Source organism: Pollachius pollachius (assembly GCF_949987615.1).
Source record: "Pollachius pollachius genome assembly, chromosome: 4".
Taxonomy (NCBI): domain Eukaryota; kingdom Metazoa; phylum Chordata; class Actinopteri; order Gadiformes; family Gadidae; genus Pollachius; species Pollachius pollachius.
Genome location: NC_136937.1, coordinates 16554176 through 16574801, shown reverse-complemented (window position 1 = coordinate 16574801; position 20626 = coordinate 16554176). Strand labels below are relative to the sequence as shown.

The 20626-nt window shown below is 44.0% G+C and overlaps 1 protein-coding gene across 1 annotated transcript in view; it reads right to left on the bottom strand.

Moving 5' to 3' along the window:
* Positions 1-20626, bottom strand: part of LOC307074205 (netrin receptor UNC5D-like) — a gene marked incomplete at both ends in the record, with an annotated part of 176739 nt that overhangs the window by 32037 nt on the left and 124076 nt on the right. The window contains 5 exons of the mRNA XM_079734231.1: positions 4444-4476; positions 4987-5151; positions 10733-10900; positions 11288-11462; positions 20522-20625. Of these exons, the coding sequence (XP_079590357.1) occupies positions 4444-4476; positions 4987-5151; positions 10733-10900; positions 11288-11462; positions 20522-20625 (645 nt within the window). The remainder of the gene's footprint in view (positions 1-4443; positions 4477-4986; positions 5152-10732; positions 10901-11287; positions 11463-20521; position 20626) is intronic.

Below are 20626 nucleotides of genomic sequence, written 5' to 3'. Positions count from 1 at the left end.
TTTGAAAGATCATGTGACTATTGGATGGCCTAGTTTAGAGGTGTCATGGCATAGAGTAATAATTAAGGACAAGACAAAACGGCATAGAAATGACAACAATTGCATGTTAGACAGACCAGATGGCAGGAGAGCGTGATAGCACGTCCGCAATCAAGCTCTCTTTGCTCCTGATATGCTTAATGTGCAGATTGTATGGCTGGAGGAAATACTCCAGCACATCAATCTCTGGTTTGGGTTTTGAAGCGACTGAAGAAAGTTGCGAGACAAGTCTGAACGCAGGTAGCGCCATCCTCATCCGGTCCTACCACCCCCAGAGTGGGAACAGCGCTTAAATCAGTTTGCACCGACGGCAACGCAACTTTTACACAGTCTTGGTTAAAGTAGGGCTTAAGCAGATTTGCGTGACACAGTTGTATCCGTCTTTTCTTATCTGGCGTGGCCACTACACAATTGTCATTTTTCTCTTGGTATCACTGTATCACTTTATGCAGCCCGAATATGGAGGTGAATTGGGACAGCGCTTTAACGATTGGCTTTACCTTGATTGAACGTAGAGCATACGCTGCGGGGTAACGGGTAGTTTGACACATCACTGTCAGCAGATGAACACAACCCGATTTTGAACGAGGCAGCGGTCCGACAAAGTCAATCACGAGATGATCAAAAGGTTTAGATGAAGGAGTTATTGGTCGAAGAGGCACGGGCTTAATCGCCTGGTTCGGCTTACCAGTTAATTGACGAATGTGACAGGTTTTCACTTGAGAAGCAATGTCTCGTTTAACTCAAGGCCAATAAAATAAGTGCAGGATTCGGTCTTTTTAATTCCCATATGACCCACATCATTATGGGCAGTTTTTAACACTATTTCGCGCAGTGACGATGGCACTACCACCTGTCAGTCATATACATCTGGAAGTCCGCTGTGCGGTGGACATCTGTGCATTAGGAATTCTCTCTAACCAAATTACCATGCATGGTATCGCTGTCCTTCACTCTAGCATATAGAGACTGTAACGAAGTGTCAGATCGTAGCGCATCGATCAGCTGTTCTCGCAGGATCGAATCAGGTAACGGTGGCAGTGCGGGACTGTCACCATCACCTGTTTTGGCAGCAGCGCGCGTGGCCGAGTGGGTCACAGCAGACACAGGATACACACGGGGGGTCTCACACACATCAAAGAGAGATTGTAGGTTAGATTGATCAACGCTAGGCGATACATTGGCCCACACTCTGGACTTGGCCAGTCCGTTACCAAGAATCATGCCGTGCCATGCAACGGGAGCGACCGGACATACGCCAACAGCCGCTTCACCTTGGACAAAGATGGAGTTTATACACCCTATGCAGAGGCACAGACAAAACATTTAGGTTAATTCCACGCACTAAAACAGACCACAGTCGGAATCAAGCGAGAATGGCAAAACTGATTGCAACATAAATAAGTCGACCAAACCAGTATCTGAGTATCTTAATCTGCCCTTTTCTCCATCAGCACTTAGTGACACAGAGCCATCTAAAATAAAGGGAGAAAAACTTGCTTCGAGGTGGGGCTCGATCACGTTAATCGGCTGACTAGGGAGAGATATGGCCAAAGCAGAGCATTGTGCTGCTTCTTTCGTCTGAGTAGCAGTACGAAATTTCGCCTTATATTTTAGTTCATTTTCTTTCTTCTTTTTCAATGCTTCACATTGCAATTTCGTATGCCCTACACCAAGGCAGAAGTGTCACGTTACATTAGGAGCTATTTTATTTTGAGCGAGCCCAGCACGAAATACTGATTCACCAGAAGCAGTGGGCGTAAAAAAACTAGTTTTGTGGACCAACGCATTTTCGTCCGCAAAAATTGCTGCTTCAGACAGTGTAGTAACATGGTGTTTTGTTAATTACATCGCTATCTCCTCGGGGAGACAATTCTTGAATTGCTCAACCAAAAAGAGACAACTCGACATACGAGTCAACTTCCAATGCCGAACACCAGTGATTAAACTGAATAGACAATTCAGTCTGCAAACACCACATAAGTCGGACCAAAACATTTCCGCAGTCCACAAAACTTTTGACGGTATGCTTCTGGCACCAGTTCATACGCTTTTAACACAGCTTTTTTCACGCACAAATAAGAACAACTCTCAGGCACACCAAGTGCTGCGTAAGCTTGGGCCACACGGCCACTCAAAACATACTTGAGCATTAAACAGCGCGTCGCATCAGGCCAATCATGCAGATCAGCCACACGCTCAAATAAAGTGAAAAATGTATCTACATTAGACTCTTCAAACTTTGCAGAGCTAGACAACTCGAAAGCATCCACTGTGGGAGTGGCCACAAAATTATCAATCTCAACCATGGCTATGGCAGATTGTTGCGCATCAATCAGCTGTTCCTAAAATAATTCAAATGGGAACACGCAAAGCGTAATCCAACCAATGTAACAAGACAACACAGAGCCACCCCTAAACATTTACCCCCCCGACTAATCGTACCTATCTTCTGACTCTGTCCGAGAGCCAGGGATTAGCAAAAATAATCGGCCCAGCAATACTGCTAGAGTTCCAGCTATCCCGACTTATGTCGAATCAGCTTTCCTTCCACGGCGGTGACCAACAGCCCAGACGCAGTCGCTGGAACCTAGGCACAAACACCGGAGCGTACTAACTGGGGAAAACGTTGCTCTGCAATTGTTATCTTGTCACACGAACACAAACAGTTCGCCAACAAGCAAACAAAACAAACAATGCATCTGAAAACACATCCCAACGTTAGAAAGTTGGAAGGATATTGAACAGCTATCGGAGACAACTATTGATCAGACCTACCACGCCCGACAATTACATTTAACGTTATAAAGCTACCTTTTAACAACCAATATCACACACCTCTTGCACTCCACAAAAAGAAGAACGATCTCAGCTCAGATACTACGTAACCAACGTAAACAACCACTCAAGTTACTCATTTGAAGTGTCCATTCATTCATAAAATGGAACCTAACCAATCAACAAAAATATGGCTGTAGTTTGACAAGCCCCCACATTGTTATGGCCTAGGGTAAGCAGTCAATGAAGGAGGACGGATGCGTGATTCTATTTAACAATAATCAAGATTTATTTCATAACCCATAATGAAAGAGATCAAACAACAACAGTTGAAGCGTGGCAAGCAGGTGGAGGTGCCAAAAAAGGAAGGGATGGACTGCAGGAACGGGGGGCACCATATAGGCCACCAACAAGGCAACCCCACCCCTCTTCATCAGTCCTAATTGGGAGACAGGCACACCAGTCCTAATTGGGAGATAGGACAATCATATGCAAGGCCTTGCGGCCGTCACAAGAGGCGACACCCTTTGAACTTGGCCATGTTAACCATCATGATGACCTGTGGGTCGCGAATAATAATTACCTAAAATTAATCTCAACTTTCTTTTCAAAGTGATGCAATTAAAAGAATGGCTCATTTGATACTTTGCCTGAAGCCCTGTTTCAATTTTGCGTCACAATTATGCATGCAATAATATATTAGATCACAATGCATTCAAATTAGGATTTTCCGCATAGTTGAGCATTTTCACATACATATCATTATGCACCATGATGAATAATGATGATCATAATGCATCAGAAGTAGGAATTACAATCCCACATACAAAATGCATAACCTTTGACTTCATGCGACTTCATGGAATCAAACAGACAATTTTTTAGGGCCAGAAACGGCTAGGATGAACTGCCAGATAATGAGAAACATAGCTTTTGGACAGCATTCCAATCAAACATTGTAGCTTGATGAGTGGTTCAAAAGGAGGCAATTTGAAACTGATATGAATAATCGCTGCGTGCTTTATGGAAAGTGCTAAAACAATGTGAAGAGGCCAGCTCCACATAAAGACAAGCAGAGGGCCTCGCTCCACCGGGGGATGTTAGAACGGGATTGAATTGGTCTGTGTTTCGGCTGCATATCAGTGTTACTGACAGTCGTGTCTCCTTCAGCGCTCCATTTCATACGCCGTATGGGGAAGATTTCCATGCGCGGTACATACATATGGTACACACATACATAACGGTCATGCGTGGCTCAATAACATCAGCACTGATAGGGGCTACGGTTCCCACTGTTACTGGGCTGACCAATGCTAGGAACATATGACCACAGGGTATTTTATGTAGCTTTTTTGAATATATTTGTCTGAATTGTATCAGTTGCTGTACCGCTTTACATTCTCAGTGGATATGAGGATGGTGCCGTGTACCCTAATCCTACCATTGAGAACCCTAACCCTGGAGAACCCTTACCTCAACCCGGCGAACCCTAACCCTGGAGAACCCTAACCCTGGAGAACCCTAACCCCAGAGAACTCTCACCCTGGAGAACCCTCTCCCTGAAGAACCCTCCCCCTCACCGTTAAGATCCCTTACCCTACAGCACCCTCTCCCTGGAGAACCTACCTTGTGGCTTGATGTCATGAAGCAGCTTTCCATCTGCAATGACAAGGACACAACAAACGTCTGGTTTAGCCTCCCCTGAAAGCTTTTGCATGTGTGCTCATTTATTAGAATTTGTATGTTTGTGTGTGTGTGATTATCAAAGCGTCCTTGTGTGTGGGTATTTATATGTGTCTGTTTTTGGTGTGTGAGTGTGCATTTGTATGCGTGTGTGTGTGTGTGTGTGTGTGTGTGTGTGTGTGTGTGTGTGTGTGTGTGTGTGAGCATGTCTGTGCCTGTGTGAGTATGTGTGCATTTATATGAGCATTTGGGTGTGCGTGTTTATACGAGTGTCTATAAAGCATGTGAAGGCACGTGTGTCTATAAAGCATAGCCTAGCACTGGTTGCTACAAAGCCAGAGGCTCCCCCTGCTCCCTCCTGGAGGACGACTGAGTCCATAAAGGAGGGTAAGATAGCGTCTCCGTCCTGAAGACGTTTGGCCCCAACGGCCCCTCGAGGCCCAGCGCTCTGGCCCCAGAGCCTCACAGACGTCCGGCCCCACTCACTCTGTATGCAGAGGCCCCCGGTGCAGTTGTCGGTCCCCAGCCCGGGGCCGTCACAGGGCCGGCCCCCGTGCCGCGGCTCGGGCTCGGCGCAGTCCCGGCTCCGCTGGCGCCCGCAGTCCACGCCGCACGCCGTCCACAGGCTCCACGGGCCCCAGCCGCCGTCCACTGCAACACGCAGGGAGACGTGAGAGGGGAGACGTCCATACACACACTAAAGAGGCACATACATATATAGATACTCGTACATGCATACATGTACGTACGCACATTGAGTCAACCTTAGTGTGTGTTTGGGTTAGCGGAGGCTTAAAGGAGTGCTGGCTGTCTATTGCGCATATAAATTTCATATTTTAAACATTTGCTGGCAGTGTAATGGCTGGTTTACGCAATATATTCATTCATTTCAAGCCAGAAACACAAAAAAATAGTAAATCTGGTAAAAGTAAAGCCTTCCTGGGGTAAACCATCTGTGTCTAAAACTTTAAAAGAACGGCCAGAAAACAAGTAGCTATAATTAAAAAATAAATCTATAATTCATTCAAAAGCTGACAAACGACTTAATGTAATTGACTATAAGGCATTTGGCTTATATGAAACTTCCCAGGAGTTATTCAACGTACAAAATTATTCACAAACTTACGAACGGCTTGTACATGCGTGCAGTCAATCAACCTACTCTGTGACATTTTTTTACTGGCAATTACTGGCCATTTCGTCATGTGACAGCAGCTCATTTTAATCTTGACAACCGCAGCTCTGAATTTCTCCAGGCAGATCACTGATCATGAGATGGCTGAAGAGCGAGACAGAGAAGCAGAGACAGCCAGAGAGCGAGACAGACAGAAAGAGAGACAGAGTGAGAGTGAGAAAGACACAGAGACAGAGAAAGACATAGACAGAGAGAGACAGAGGGAGATAGAGTGAGACAGGCAGAGAAAGAGAGAGACAGAGAGAGAGACAGAGACAGAGAGACGAGAGGGAAAGTATAGAGATGATTACTAGTGAGAGGAGTCAGTGGGAGAGCGAGGCTCCAGTGGTTAGGCCGGTCTGTGTTCTGTCTGTAGTGGAAATTAGGGTTGGGCCACAGCGAACCCTGACGCCTGACTAGTGGAAGAAAACTGCAGGTAGGTGGGCCGTTTGTCCTTTGTGTGTGGTGAGGTATGAAGTGGTTCCAGGAAAAAATCCTCTGATACTGCCTAGTATGGGCACTAAAAATACCTCAGATACTGGTCTACGTGTCGATCCGATACCATCACGTGACAATTTACTACACATGCAAAGAACATCACAAACACCCGTGCTGTTATGCTCGTTAGCGTCCGTTAACGGTTGGAAGTGGGAAGTCAGAAGTTGCAAACGCGTTATCTCCGTCCTACGTGCCTTCGAGCCACTTAGTCAGAAAAACATAGATGCTCACGCTAAACGATGCTCACTATAATTTGAAATTAGAAATATATATTTAGTTTGATTGAAAAATTACTTATTTTTCAGTCACACTAGATAGAAAGATATATATATATAGAAAGATATATGTAGAATTCATTCTCTGTACATATATTTACTAGTGCTGTCAAGTGATTAAAATATTTAATCACGATTAATCACATTAATGTCATAGTTAACTTGCGATTAATCACACATTTTTTTCTATTCTAAATATCCCTTGATTTCGTGCTGCTAGCCTTTTAGTGAGATCAGAGAGTGTTGAGAAGGACAGTAAGAAGAGAGACCCGCAGTGGTAGGTCTATCGTGAAACGTCAATAGCCTTTTATTTAAATAGGCTTTTATTTGTTTCAATCACTGAAATTTCGAACAAAAATCTTGCTCAGCAAAGATGGGAAATACTTTAACATTTATTATTTAAACCAGTATGAATATTCCTACCGTACGTAGGCCTATAAACATAACCAGGCTATCAAATAACGCCCACACACACACACACACACACACACACACACACACACACACACACACACACACACACACACACACACACACACACACACACACACACACACACACACGGTGGCGGAGTGGTAATCGGGAGTCGGGAGAATTCCCGTTAACGTTTCGGGGCTGTCGGGCTGAATACTGCGGGGTAACAATGTTGCGTTTATAAAAGTTCCTTGCAGCGCCGTCCAGCAGCCTGAGCTGTGCGGCGAACTCAACAGACACACACAACGTCGCAACCAAGTCGATTTTGTCGATCAGAAAGACGTAACAGCATTGAACACTCGTGCAGGCTCGAACAGAGTGACACACACACACACACACACACACACACACACACACACACACACACACACACACACACACACACACACACACACACAGTTTTACGGAGTTTTTCATCCGCTCCGTATCTTTGCTTGCCCCAACAAGTTTGTGCGGCGTGCTTGTTGTTTTGTTTCCGGTGAAGCTAGATCTGGTATGGTGTTGTAGTTTTTCTACCGTGACTTGTTGTTGCTAGACAGCAGGTGAAAAAACTACAACGTTAGCCAAGCCAAAAGAGCGTTTATCGCGCAATAAAAAAATGAACGCTGTGAAAATTGGTTTGCGTTAACGCCGTAAATAACGCGTTAAACTGACAGCACTAATATTTACGTAACATTTTTTTCATTTAGCATCTTGTTTTTTAACTTTTTGTTTGCAGAAAGTGAACCCATTAGACATTCCTGTCACATAGGAGAACCCTTCAATTCAAATTATTATTAGCATTTTCAATGCTAGATGCTGTATGTAGTTGTTTGTGTTTTTATAAAGGGTTTAACCTGAGACAGGCCATACAACAATAATAGCAATCATTTCACATCAATACTGGGTTAGTAGTATACAGCTGATATATATACTCCCCCCCCCCCCTCCCCCCCCAAAAAAAAAAAAAAAATCAGGTATCAGAATCGGTATCGGGAAGGAAAAATTGTATCGTAACATCTCTAGCGAGGTACCAGCGTCTTGCCAAAACGGACATATCACAGACATGGAAGAGTAGGAAGAAGAAGAAGAAGAAGAAGAAGATGTTGGAGAATAGAAACATTTAAAACCATTTGTGGAGGGGAATCTTTTGTTTTTTGCCAATTACTCAGATCTGATGGGCTGAGGATATTGCTATTGGGAGCAAAAACAAGAGTGGGAAGAATTGTGAGTCAAGGAATATAAGCCAATGGATATCCATGGAAACAAGGGGCATTTGAAACTTCAAAATAAAAATATTACCATGACCCCCACTATTACTAATATATTCTTAAATGTATATATTCATTGATTGACTCCATTAATTCAACAGTCTTAACTTTATTGAATTATGGTTGAATGCATGTTAACCTTAAAAAATATATTTAAGTGAGAATATGGGATAATTAAAAAAAATATATATATATAATGCATTGCATTACAAACCTTTGTGAAAGACTAATTTGTGAAACAAGATTAGTCCCTTATAAACATACTTAATGACGTACACATGCACATAAATGCACACATCTATATTATATATTGATGTTATATATAATTTACATTAATTAACTAGAAAACAGTTTCTTCCATCTTCAAAATGAATGGAGGGGCCATAAACTGTCCGACATCACGATAGAGTGGTGTCCATCTGCTTGAACATAACCCTAGTAGGGATTAGCTGCTCCCAAATTGAAGGAATTTTTCATGGCTGTGTGACTTCCAACAAGACTGGGAACATTTCACACAATGACCAAAATCCAAAGCTTGGAACGTCTCTACTTCTGGTAGTAATATGAGATGGGTGCCATCTCCTGGGTGGTGGATTCAGGGTTTGATCCATTCACATTCATTGATTAAAGAATATATATATATATATATATATATATAGAGAGAGAGAGAGAGAGAGAGAGAGAGAGAGAGAGAGAGAGAGAGAGAGAGAGAGAGAGAGAGAGAGAGAGAGAGACAGAGAAAGAGAGAGAGAGGGAGAGAGAGATGGGGAGAGGGAGATATGGGGAAGTCCAGAGAGTGATGAAAAGGGCAGAGAAAGGGAAGAGATGGAAAGGGCGAACAGCAAAGGGCCAACTTGAGAGAGAGTGAGACGAGTGAGCCAACATGAGAGAGAGAGAGAGCCAGAGAGAGGGAGAGAGAGAGGGGAGAGAGAGAGAGGGGGGTTGGAAATGAGAGTGAATAGATCCTTTCCAAACCTCTGACAGAGCACAAACGTGCACAGCTTGCTTACAAAAGCAGCTGGACCAAGCCAAAATTAGAAGCTAAAACCTCTCTTTGTGCAGCTTCCTGTGGTACTGTAGTCCGCCCGGCCAGCTTTTCTTTCAACCCCCTGACCAGAAAAAAAGCAGAAGATGCTGTTTCTTCCACTCTCCCTCTCACTTGTGTAGGTCTGTGTACAATGTTACACAATCCTGCTGACTTTGAACACAAAGTCACTTTGATTGTGTCATGTTTCATCAAGCCATCTCTCCACCTTGACGTCTCCATAAAGAATCCAGTCCTCTTTCTGTTTCTTAATCTAAATGCTAATTTTTCTGTTGTGCGAAAAGAAAGAAGGAAGGAAGGAACGAACGAAGGAACAAACTAAAGAAAGAAAGAAAGAATAAAAAATAAATACATTCAGCAGTGGAAACAGAATCCCTCTGAAAGAGAATTAGAGTGAGGGTGGTTGTTGTTTTGAGGGAAAGCAGGATGATGTTTATAGTAGCCCCTTTCTCTGCGTCTCCCGCTGTACTGTAGTTTCTAATGCACAAGCCAGCTGATAACACAAAGTTTGGGCTATCAGTCTGGAAACACACACTTGGAAAGTGCAGATTACGTTGAGGTTTAGATATCTGGCTCTCCTCCTCAGCACTTTCACAACTTTAAGCTCCTCTCTCTCTTTCTCTTTCTCTTTCTCTTTCTCTTTCTCTTCTCTCTCTCTCTCTCTCTCTCTCTCTCTCTCTCTCTCTCTCTGTTTATTCTGCCGTCCCCTCATCTTATGACTCCTCGTCCTCGTCCTCCCCCCATTTGTCCGACAGCCTACCGAGTGAGAGTCCTTGTCCACAGTCACATGACCTATGGGGGGTTGGAAACATACCTCACTCCTACCAATGAATAACCACTCAGCTGACTCAGTAATTCTTCCCAGGTGGGGAGAAAAAACTAAAAGCCCTTTGTTTGGTTTCACTGTGAAAAGCAGTTCTGTGATTCAGTATTCGCTGGGGCTCAATTCCCCAGCTTTTCTATTTGTCTTTGGCGTTGGGTGCCACTAAGGTTGTGACGATGTCGGCATGTGTGTAGTTTAAAGTGCTTTGCCGTCTAATAAGTATTTGTAACATTTGGTAGTTCTTATTGAAGCTGCTCTTGGTAAGAATCAAACAACCAACATCCCTACCTTTCTTCATCAGTGGGAAGTGAAGCATTTCATGAATCGGTGAATGAAAGGCAAGATTGCTCCCAAAAACCAATCAGGGAAGATATGCACTGATTGGCCAGAAATGAGCCGGGAGTCAGGCGCAGTTGACTGCTAGCAGATATTCTCACATTGAATTTCACTCTCTAATAGCTGACAGATGGCGATGCCATTTCTAAAACATTTCACTCAAACATAAGCACGTACATTTGAACTTCAGAATCTTGTAGTGTTACACAAATTTTCCACACTTCTTCTGCAGTATTATTAGCTTTATAAGACAGGATGGGTGGTTGAGCTCACCTGGACAGAGTGAGGTGCAGCTCACCTGGACAGAGTGTGTGTGGGGCTCACCTGTACAGAGTGTGTGTGCGTGGTGGAGCTCACCTGGACAGAGTGTGTTGCAGGTGCTCTTCTGCACCGACATGCCCTCGCAGAAGGCCCCCCCGTTGAGTGGCGCTGGGTTGGTGCAGGTGCGCGAGCGCTTCTGCAAGCCCCGCCCACAGCGCACGTTACACAGTGACCAGTCTGTCCAGAGAGACCAGCCGCCGTTCACTGGGAACACAAAAACACAAAAAAAAATGGGTTAACTCTATGATGAAGATACTTATATTTAATAGAGACTTATTTTCATCCTATTTAAAGGTGACATATTATACCACCAGGTGTGAGTGTTATAAACCGCTACAACCTGTTCAAGGCAGATTTTCAAAACGGCTTGTAACGGCTAATCACACTCACACCTGGTGGTATGATATGTCACCTGTAAAAGTGATGCATTAACTGCCTTTTGCATTTGTGTCGTGGGTTTTGAATTTGGGTTGTGGCTTTTCACTTTTCCTTTAATGCACTTGTGTTTATCGAATGTTGTAAGTGTTTTTGATGTGCAGTTGATGCACCAACATGAAGCTAACATCAGCCCCCCCTGCTAATCTAGCTCACCGTAAACGACCACGGCGGCGTTGGCGCTGTGCCGCTTGGCCACAATATTGCTCGCCAGGCAGGTGTAGTTGCCCGAGTCGGACAGGCGGGCCTCGGAGATAATGAGGTTGTGTTCGGCTCTCGAGCCAACCTTAGCATCAGTGTTCAGCGGTTCGTCGTTCTTCAGCCAGGATACCTGCAGACAGCGGAGACGGGGTGGAGGGAGAACGCTGTTAAAGCTGCTGTCGGTGATATTTGAGGGTTTTAACAGAAAGAGAGAGCAGAATGGAGCAGAAGAGAGCAAGAGATGGAAACAAACAACCTAAATAAAGACCCCGTCCCTCTCTGCCCCATCCCTCTCCACCATTGGAAAGTCTTTGTTCACCTGTGATGGATCTTCACACTCTGTGTATGCCCATGTGGTTGACAGGTAAGATGGATTCCCTTAACCAAGTGGGGAAGAGAAGCCCTGATTGGTTAGAAATGAACCGGGGTGGACTGTAGTCAAAGTTGTCACATACAGAGGCAGGAGCAGTCAACCAGGAGCGATATTCTCAGAGCACATTTCTCTTGCTAATAGCTGACGGATGACTATGGCATTTCTAACAAATTACATTCAAATTATAGCTTTTAAATCTTCCCTGCAGCAGCTTTAAAAGGATGAGTCAGTCAGAAATGTGTTTTATTTTGTTCTTGTGGCAGTATAGACCACCCCAATGAAACTGGAAGGCCTGAGTTTGTGCTTCTCTTCAGCTCACGGGCACGTTAGCAAGCGGCTAATGTGAACGCTCATGGGTAGATTTCTATTGTTTTTCAAAAAGCACCAGATGTCAAAGGTCAGCCCTGTTGCGTAGCAACAATAGAGCATCTTCTTATATTCAATTTGAAGTTTGTTGCATACTTTACAGGAGTAACAGCACATATGCATGGGGTTGTTGACTTGTCTTGGCTGGCTCAACTTGGATGTTTTTGTGAAAAGGAAAAGGATCGCCCTGAATTTGTAATAAAGATTGATTCTGCAGTCCGAAGAAATAATGGGCCCGTCGCTCTTTGAAATCTACATCAGCCAGGATCAACGTTGACTTCCAGCAACGCAAATTAGAAAATACTTAAAAAGGAGGTGAGGATTCGAGGCTGTTTGATCAGTTCATTGGCGTTGTCTGCGATAGGGAGAATATATTTACGCAGGCTTTGTTCTTGGGACTTTTGACCCGTGGGCCCGAGTCCTTCGGTCTCTCTCCTGCTTCTCTAAAACAAAGCATCATCCCATTTCCAAAACACATCCTCTACATTCAAACAAGTGCTCAAAAAACTTGATACCACTCGATATCAAACAATATATTTATATTTTTTAATCACAATAATATAATTACTGGAAGATAACACCTTGACATTCAAATTTGAAGAAAACCTCCCCCCTCACACACCTACACATCCCCCTCCTACACAATGCGGTGTTCGCCTTGAGAGATCACGTGATACAACAACACTTACACCCTGGGAAACGGGGCTCATCAACATCATGGCCTTGTCTCCTGTTTTGTTATGGAGAAATAGTAGCGAGGAAAACTCAATCCCACGAGTGGATGAAGCTTTCAGAAGGGGATTTTAAATCTGTATTTCTACAGTGGCCGGTCCCCACGGTGTTTACAACAGTTTAATACTGCTGGCCGGGTTTGTGTTTACCAATTACACGCTCACAGATCCCCGCCTTCATCCACATGATTGGCCGAAAAAGAAAATATGATTTGAAGGAAGTGAAACGCCCGGTTCAGCCGGCTTTGAGCATGTTCCCCTCAGACTCTAGGCGGGAAACTAAAGTCTGATTTTGTGAGCCTAAGTTCAAAGTAAGACTCATTTCTGAACACGTAAAACATTGTGGGGATAAATTCCTTCAAAATGTAAATGTGAAATTTGCATTTGTCCTTTAGAGGCCAGACAGAAGCCGGCGGTTATCTGTCTGACGTAACCGAACCGTGGGCGTTAGGAGGGCTGGGCGCGGGTCAGATCTCCTTCCATTACTAATTCAGCAGCGGCTCTAGTGAGTGAATGTAATTAGGAATTACAAACTGAGGAACGCTCCGCTGGCCGCTGCTCCGCTTGCCTTACTGGCTCTGTAAATTGCTATTAGTACATCGTTGCCCTGAGCCTTTCATTGAGGAGACTGACTTTGGGCTCCAGGGGGAGGGGCCTGTTGATTTATGGCTGTGTGTTTGAGGATTAAATAGTCAACATTATTCTTGAAGCGTGAGTGTGTGTGTGTGTGTGTGTGTGTGTGTTTTTGTTTCGTTATCTTTGTGTTTACTTTGTGTATGTGTGTGTGCTCCCTATGTATGTGTTTGTGTTTGTTTACATTTGTGTGTGTGTGTTAGTGTGAGCGTGTGGGTTCTGTGTGTGTTCCTTGTGTTTGTGTGTGTATGCTTTGTGATCTGTGTGTTTCTTTGTGTACATGAGTTTGTATGCATGCTCCCTGTCTGGTTTGTGTGCGTGTTCTGTGTGTGTGTGTGTGTGTGTGTTCCGTGTGTGTGTGTGTGTGTGTGTGTGTGTGTGTGTGTGTGCGTGCTTGGGAGTGTGTATTTTCCTAGGGAATATAACAGCAGCAAACACTCTCCAAAATTGCTTTGCTCTTTCGCAGCACCCCGATAGAAAATTTGAGCTGTGAAATCAATAAACGGGGCACTTCTGTTTTCTTCTTTTGATGGTCCCACAAGTCTTTCATCAGGCCTTTAATTTCCTTCTTCTTCTCGGTCATTGATAGTCGTGCGGGCGGGCGGCCTCCATGTAGTTCCCTCTCTCCCCCCCCCTGTCTCCTCTCCTCTCTGACGGATGCTGTGGGAGCTGTTGTGTATCTAAATGTCATCGTGGAACATGTCCATATTGACTCCTATGATCATTTATCACTGCTTTGTTCCCCCCCCCCCTCACTGTACTGAGACAAATTATGTTTAGATGGAAGAGGAACGATTACAACGTCAAACACTACAAGGAGCTGATGTTTTTCGACAAGACATTCGTATTGGAATGCGTCCCCCGGGTCTCTGACATCACGTTCATGTTCAGAGAGGATAAACAACACAAGGGGAGACGGTACAAATCTTGTTTGCACTGTTTTGCGGCAAATCTTTGATTTGATAGATATTTACAGTTAACCAGTATTTTTCTCATATGGAAACAGTCATGGGGATACATTAAAACAACATAATCTTTCCACTTACATCACTCTCTAAGCTACCCACCACACGTTCAAACAGCTCCACTTATCCAATTAAAATGTTATTTGTGATTATTCATTGAGTCCCAGTGATTTGTGTATCGGCGTCCCCATCGCTACCAAAACGCTAGCTTATCTGGGCGAGGCGAACATGTGTACTAATCATAGTTTCTTGTGGCAACCTACTTGTGCAAGCTAATGGTTAACTTTGGGATACCCAGATTAAAGTGTTGCCTTGGAGACGGTGAATACAGTAGGAAATGATAATGTCGGTGGGAAGATACATGATTGAAATAAATAGATGAAGCAATCATTGTAATTAGTAACTGGCTCCTTTCCAAAATAATCACTGGGAGAAACATCCTCCCTATGCGTTTTTAATATTGAAGATTATTAAACGTCTTACACGCCTTTGAGGAGCTACATGTGTTTTGTCTATCCAAACAAACCTCGCTCTGCAACTCTTCATTTGTATATAATAACAGGAAGCTCAGTACCTTCGCCAGTTGTTAGAATCCAGTAAGGAGACCGAGATCTCATTACTTTTATGAACCACGGGCCTGAGCCACAAAGTCATTATCCTTACAAGCCTGTTTTTTATCCAGCACTAATATGGCCTGCACACAGAGGCACTGACCTATATTCAATATTGAACACGCACAGATGAGTCCCAGTGCGTGGCACCAGAAAGAACAATGCATTGTTTAAGAAGCAAGGAATCGTTTCAAAGCCATTCAGTCCTTCAGTAAAACAAACAGATCTGTTGTATTACGGGTATTAGGACGGAGGTTTAAAATATAATCCACCTTGTAGAAATGCAAAGATTGAGTCCCCCTACAATCACAAGCTGGAACAGGCCCTCCAAACTTTCTTCCTACCTCCTAAACTTCAGGATTGGATTAACAAGATTAACATTTTGATTATTGATCGTCGGGGGGAGTTATAGTTAAGTCTGCTATCGAGTATGAAACATTATTATTTCTCACTGAAGAGCCGATACCCGGGTTAGAGCCGATAAAGGGTTACTAACTAAATCATTCTAACCAATTAGTAATAAAAGCAATATATCTGCTGCACGCACAAGCACAAACAAGTACACATACGTACACAAAAACACACACATCCACACGAACCCACAAAAGTACACATACGTACACAAAACCACACACAGACAAACACACACACACACACACACACACACAACCCCACACACACACAACCAAAAACACACACAGACACATAAAGACACAGAACCACACACACACACACACACACACACACACACACACACACACACACACACACACACTTGTGTAAGGCTCCTGTCCATGGTACATGTCAAAATGCTTCAGGCTAAATTACACTGTATATGATATTTTGTAAACACAAGAAAAAAAAAAAAAACTGATCCATCAAGTGTCACCTAATGAGGCCTCCTACTGACACTTAGTCGATTGATCATATGATTAACCTAAGAGCAGGTGTCCTCTTTCATAATATTAGAGACGGAGTGCATTCAGCGGGGGGGGGGGGGGGGCATGTCTTTTATATCCATGCTTCACCTATGATTAAAGATATCCCGGAGGTCCTCGTTGGACTCGTTTGCACACTCACCAACTCATCACGTCGGTTTGACACTTCAAAAGACTCCACACACAGAGTTGCACATCGACGGAGGTTTGGACCGTGATTTGAACCAGCAACCCTCCCAATGCTAGGCGAGTCATCCACGCTCAAAGGCAACGCCTCCCACACGCTTTAGAGCCTGTTTAATCCTCTTCTGCGTCTCCTCCCTCCCTCTGAGTGCTACGAAGGCTAGGTTTGATGTTCTTTCTACTTGTGTGTTTGAGTTTTTCTTTTACTTTTGCGTTTTGTGTTTTTTTGTATAGTACACAAATCCAAAGCCAATTTTAGAGGCATTTTGGGTTTCAGCATCTTGCCTGCTGGTCAAGGGCAGTGCAAATTTTAGGGTTCAAACCCAGGGCCTTTCCGGCCCTTTAAAATGTCCTCTTCAAGGGCTAATCACATTCACACCTGTTGGTACAGAAGGGGCCCTCTTATCCTTTTTTGAACCATATTGACACATTTATATATATATTTATATATTGATTGCCTAATTTATTTGTTTTAGAATTTATTGTTTTTTTTGTCGTATTTATTTATTTAACATTGACTTAAATGGCTTTCCATACAATGACACACATAAGACGTCAAATATGTAACAAAATGCTATGATAAACCCCATGCTATCGGGCCCCATGAGCAATCTGTTGCGGTACAGTGAAAACATTTGTGGTGGGCCCGTTAGGGGTGTAGTCCCTGCAGCATGTGAGACCCCCCTCAAAGGCAGCCTGATAAGGGCCCCAAAGCAGTCTGACAAACTAAAGGCCGACGGAGGAATAGAAGATCTTAATTGGTAAATTTCTTCTACTTCAGATAGCAGCGAGGGTTAATGAGCCGGCCACACACACAACACACACAGGCCGCTCTCATGTCTGTGTCGTTTGTAGCGTGATGATGACGCAGCCTTCCTTGAGATTCTTTCTAGTGACAGTTTTACTAGTTAGTAGGGATGTGCCTTCCTCCTCTAAAGCGATTTGATACACACCTTGATTAAAGCGGCGCCAATATGACACACGAGGAGCGGTGCTTTAGTTGAAAGGAGTCAGCGCGACTGGGTTTAATGAGCGGAATAATCTATTGGATTTTGATGCGATTTGATACACACTTATACTTGTAACACACGTACCTCTTCAAAAGGGATCTGAAAATGATCACCAAAATCAGTGATTTTGTATATTTAGTTTGAAAAAATAAAGAAAATAATATTGCAGTGTGTTGCTGGGGAACAGCAGTCTTAGGGGTTCTGGTTCTGGATTGGTTCAAACGATGGAGAGCTTGAACTGCTGACCTCTATTTCCGCCCTGCTGCGCCGCTACAGGTGGTTGCTAAACACAACCATACAGAATCCTTCTGCAAAATAATGGTTTCTGAACTCCAGAATCGTGCCCCACAGTCTGTGAATAGTCTGTTGGGTCCGAAATAGCAAACATATTCTTTAATGCTAGTAGTGTTATTATTTTAATCTGGTACAAAGCGGTGTGAACTAATGCTATTATATGTTGTTTTTGTACAAGCCTGTGTTGTAGCTTCACCTTGACAAACAAGGCGAGGCTTGGCTCCCAAAATGTCTGAATAATGACTTATTTACTGGTGGGAGGATAATAACTAATAACTCCATGACTGTGGGCAAAAAGTCGCTGCCTCCGTTCTGTTGGAAGGGAAGTGGAAGTGACAGGAAGGTAATTACATACGTATGGTGAGATAGCGTTTTTTCCCGTTGCTCCGTTCATTTCAATCAAAACTGGGGGGTTCGATTAGTTCATACGCCCCACCCCGTCCTCAACCGCTCTGCCTTCTCAAAACCTTACACCACACACACACACAGACACACACACACACACACACACACACACACACACACACACACACACACACACACACACATACAGACAGACACACACACTTCACCCCCATGATGCGATGAGTTTCAGGGAATCAGATCCACAGATCCAAGCCAATCTGAATGACACCAGGAGGGCACTCTGAACCACGTCAGGATGGGTCACAATCTTCTCTGTGTCCTTGGGGTGAAATCCCATCCCCCCACCCGTCTGAAATGTTTGTGTTCATCACATAATAATTACATTTGAAGTGCTTTGGGTGAACTTTGGGATGAATGGACTAATGATGAATCCCTTTAGGGTGCAATACCCCACGGCTGGTAATCAGGGTTTAATGGATGGAAACTGATGTTTGTTTGTTTGTTCGCCTTTAAATGGGTGGTCATAGAGGAGGCTCATTGAGAGTATGAGAGCTCATTTTTTAACTCATTTGATTTTAGCATGATAACTACCCTCAAATTTAGGGTCAGGGTATATACAAGCCCACACCGGAATTGAATGCATTCTCTCTTTACTAAAGCCACTTTGAAATCATCTATAATATAATATAGGATAGTAATATATTTGCTCATATCTGTAAAGGGGAGAACCCAGAGGGCGAGAGAGAGAGAAAGAGAGAGCTTTATTAATAAGCACCTTGAGACTCTCACTCGTGCTGCTGCTCTTCCAACTATTTAACTGAATCATCACGCATCCCTGGGTCTGTAGTTTTACTTCACTGCCATAAAAGATGCAGTCAGTTGAAGAGATTCCACCATATTTGGGTCTTAGTGCAAATGAAATTGCTCCAAAATGCAGACTTCAGCTGTTCAAAGGCAATACATTATCCCCAAACCCGCATCTGACAGACATTGGTATTATTACCTCTATCAACATCATGACTGGTAACGCCATTGTCTTCAGATTCATTCACATAAAAATCATCCAGTTAGTATTAACAACCCCCCCCCACACACACACACAAACACACACACACACACACACACACACACACACACACACACACACAGACCGAGCCACAAACACCCAGAACCCCTTAGTAGGTCGGCAGCATAATATATTTTGGCTTAGGTAGACTCTCCTCTCCGTGACCAGGCTCTATCCCTGTTTCCCTGCAGTTTGATGTGGGGTCCCTTGAGAACAACAGCAGGTACTGTAGCGAAATGACAGAATTTGTGCACCATTAAAAAATAAAAAGGTGCTTCTGGCCAAAATAAAGAAATAATAGTTGAAAAACTACCATTTCGGAGAAAAGCAAACAATATTAGAACATGTAAATGTGGTTCATTTGACCGTTGTGTCATTGTGTTGAGCATTTAAACAAATGATCACAATGCTACAACAGATGCAAGACCCTGGAACAAAATAAGCAAAATAAGTCGAAATCTACTGTGTCGTGGGCTCAAACATAGTTTAGCAATTAAACTAATCGACTAACGCTGCAACAGATGCCAGAACCTGAAAGGAAAACATTTAGCAGACACTTGTATCCAAAGCACGCTACAGACTGAACACATTTGAGAATACATGTCAACTTTAGTTCAGGGTTTGGCGTCTCGCACACGGGCGATTAAGGGTAGGTTGACGACATCAAAGCCAGAACCCTTCAGCTGGGAGCGAAACAGCCACACCAACGGTTCCTAAATGTTTTTTGGCCCGTGACCCCAATTCTAGCTCTTGAAATGTTTGCAACCAGGCAGTTGTTTGTTATAATCAAGGCGTCTATGAGATTAAAAACGTTTGCTAAAATGGATCATCAAACATCTAAAGCTTATCTCTGCAATCCCACGCAACCCCATGTGCCTCTCAGGGGACCCAGAGTAGGCTCCCGACCCCAAGGGACCCCCCACAAAACATTGCATCCGCCTTGTTCTCCGACTGTTTGTTAAGATTCCTGCTTTCCCTCTCCCCACCGTCCCAGAGCTGCCTGATACACTCCCACAGTATCCACGTCTCAGACACCCTCAGACCAGTGTGGGAGGAGGGTTAGGGAAGGTACAACCACAAAGCCGGGATATAAATATAATCCTGAGCATTGTTATGGCAATACCCAGAGAAGGGACATATTTGTTGTTGCATTATTTACTGAAAACATTGTCTTTGTAAGCCTGAGTTTCTATGAATGATGCATGAGGTGTTGCACTATTGGGTGGTTGGGAAGGGGGGGGGGGGGGTGAGGTGCACACCAATACTCCATTTGTGCGTTGTGAATCTTTCATTACACATGCAAACAAAAAGGTAGCAGTCTGATATATCTTTAAGAAGGCATCCGGAGACAGATGGAGAGCCGGCTATATGAAGGTGCTCCGCGTGGAGCATTTTAATATTGTCTCTTTGTGTTTCATAATCCACACAGCTATCAATGCCATTATTGTTTTCATAGAGAGAGACAGAGAGAAGAGAAACGGAGAGAGAGAGAGAGAGAGAGAGAGCGAGAGAGAGAGAGAGAGAGAGAGAGAGAGAGAGAGAGAGAGAGAGAAAAAAGAAAAAAAGAATTAAACCTAGTCGAGATGCTATTGATTTAGGGTGTGGAGGGGGGAAGGGAGGGATGGGAGGTTGGGGAGAGGGGAGGGACTGTACCTCGGCCAATGGCACGCCCTCTGGGGGCCGGCAGTGCAGCACGATCATGCCCTTAAGAGGCACCTCGGTGCCCTGGGGGTCCTGCTCAAAGTTCTTCCTCAGGTC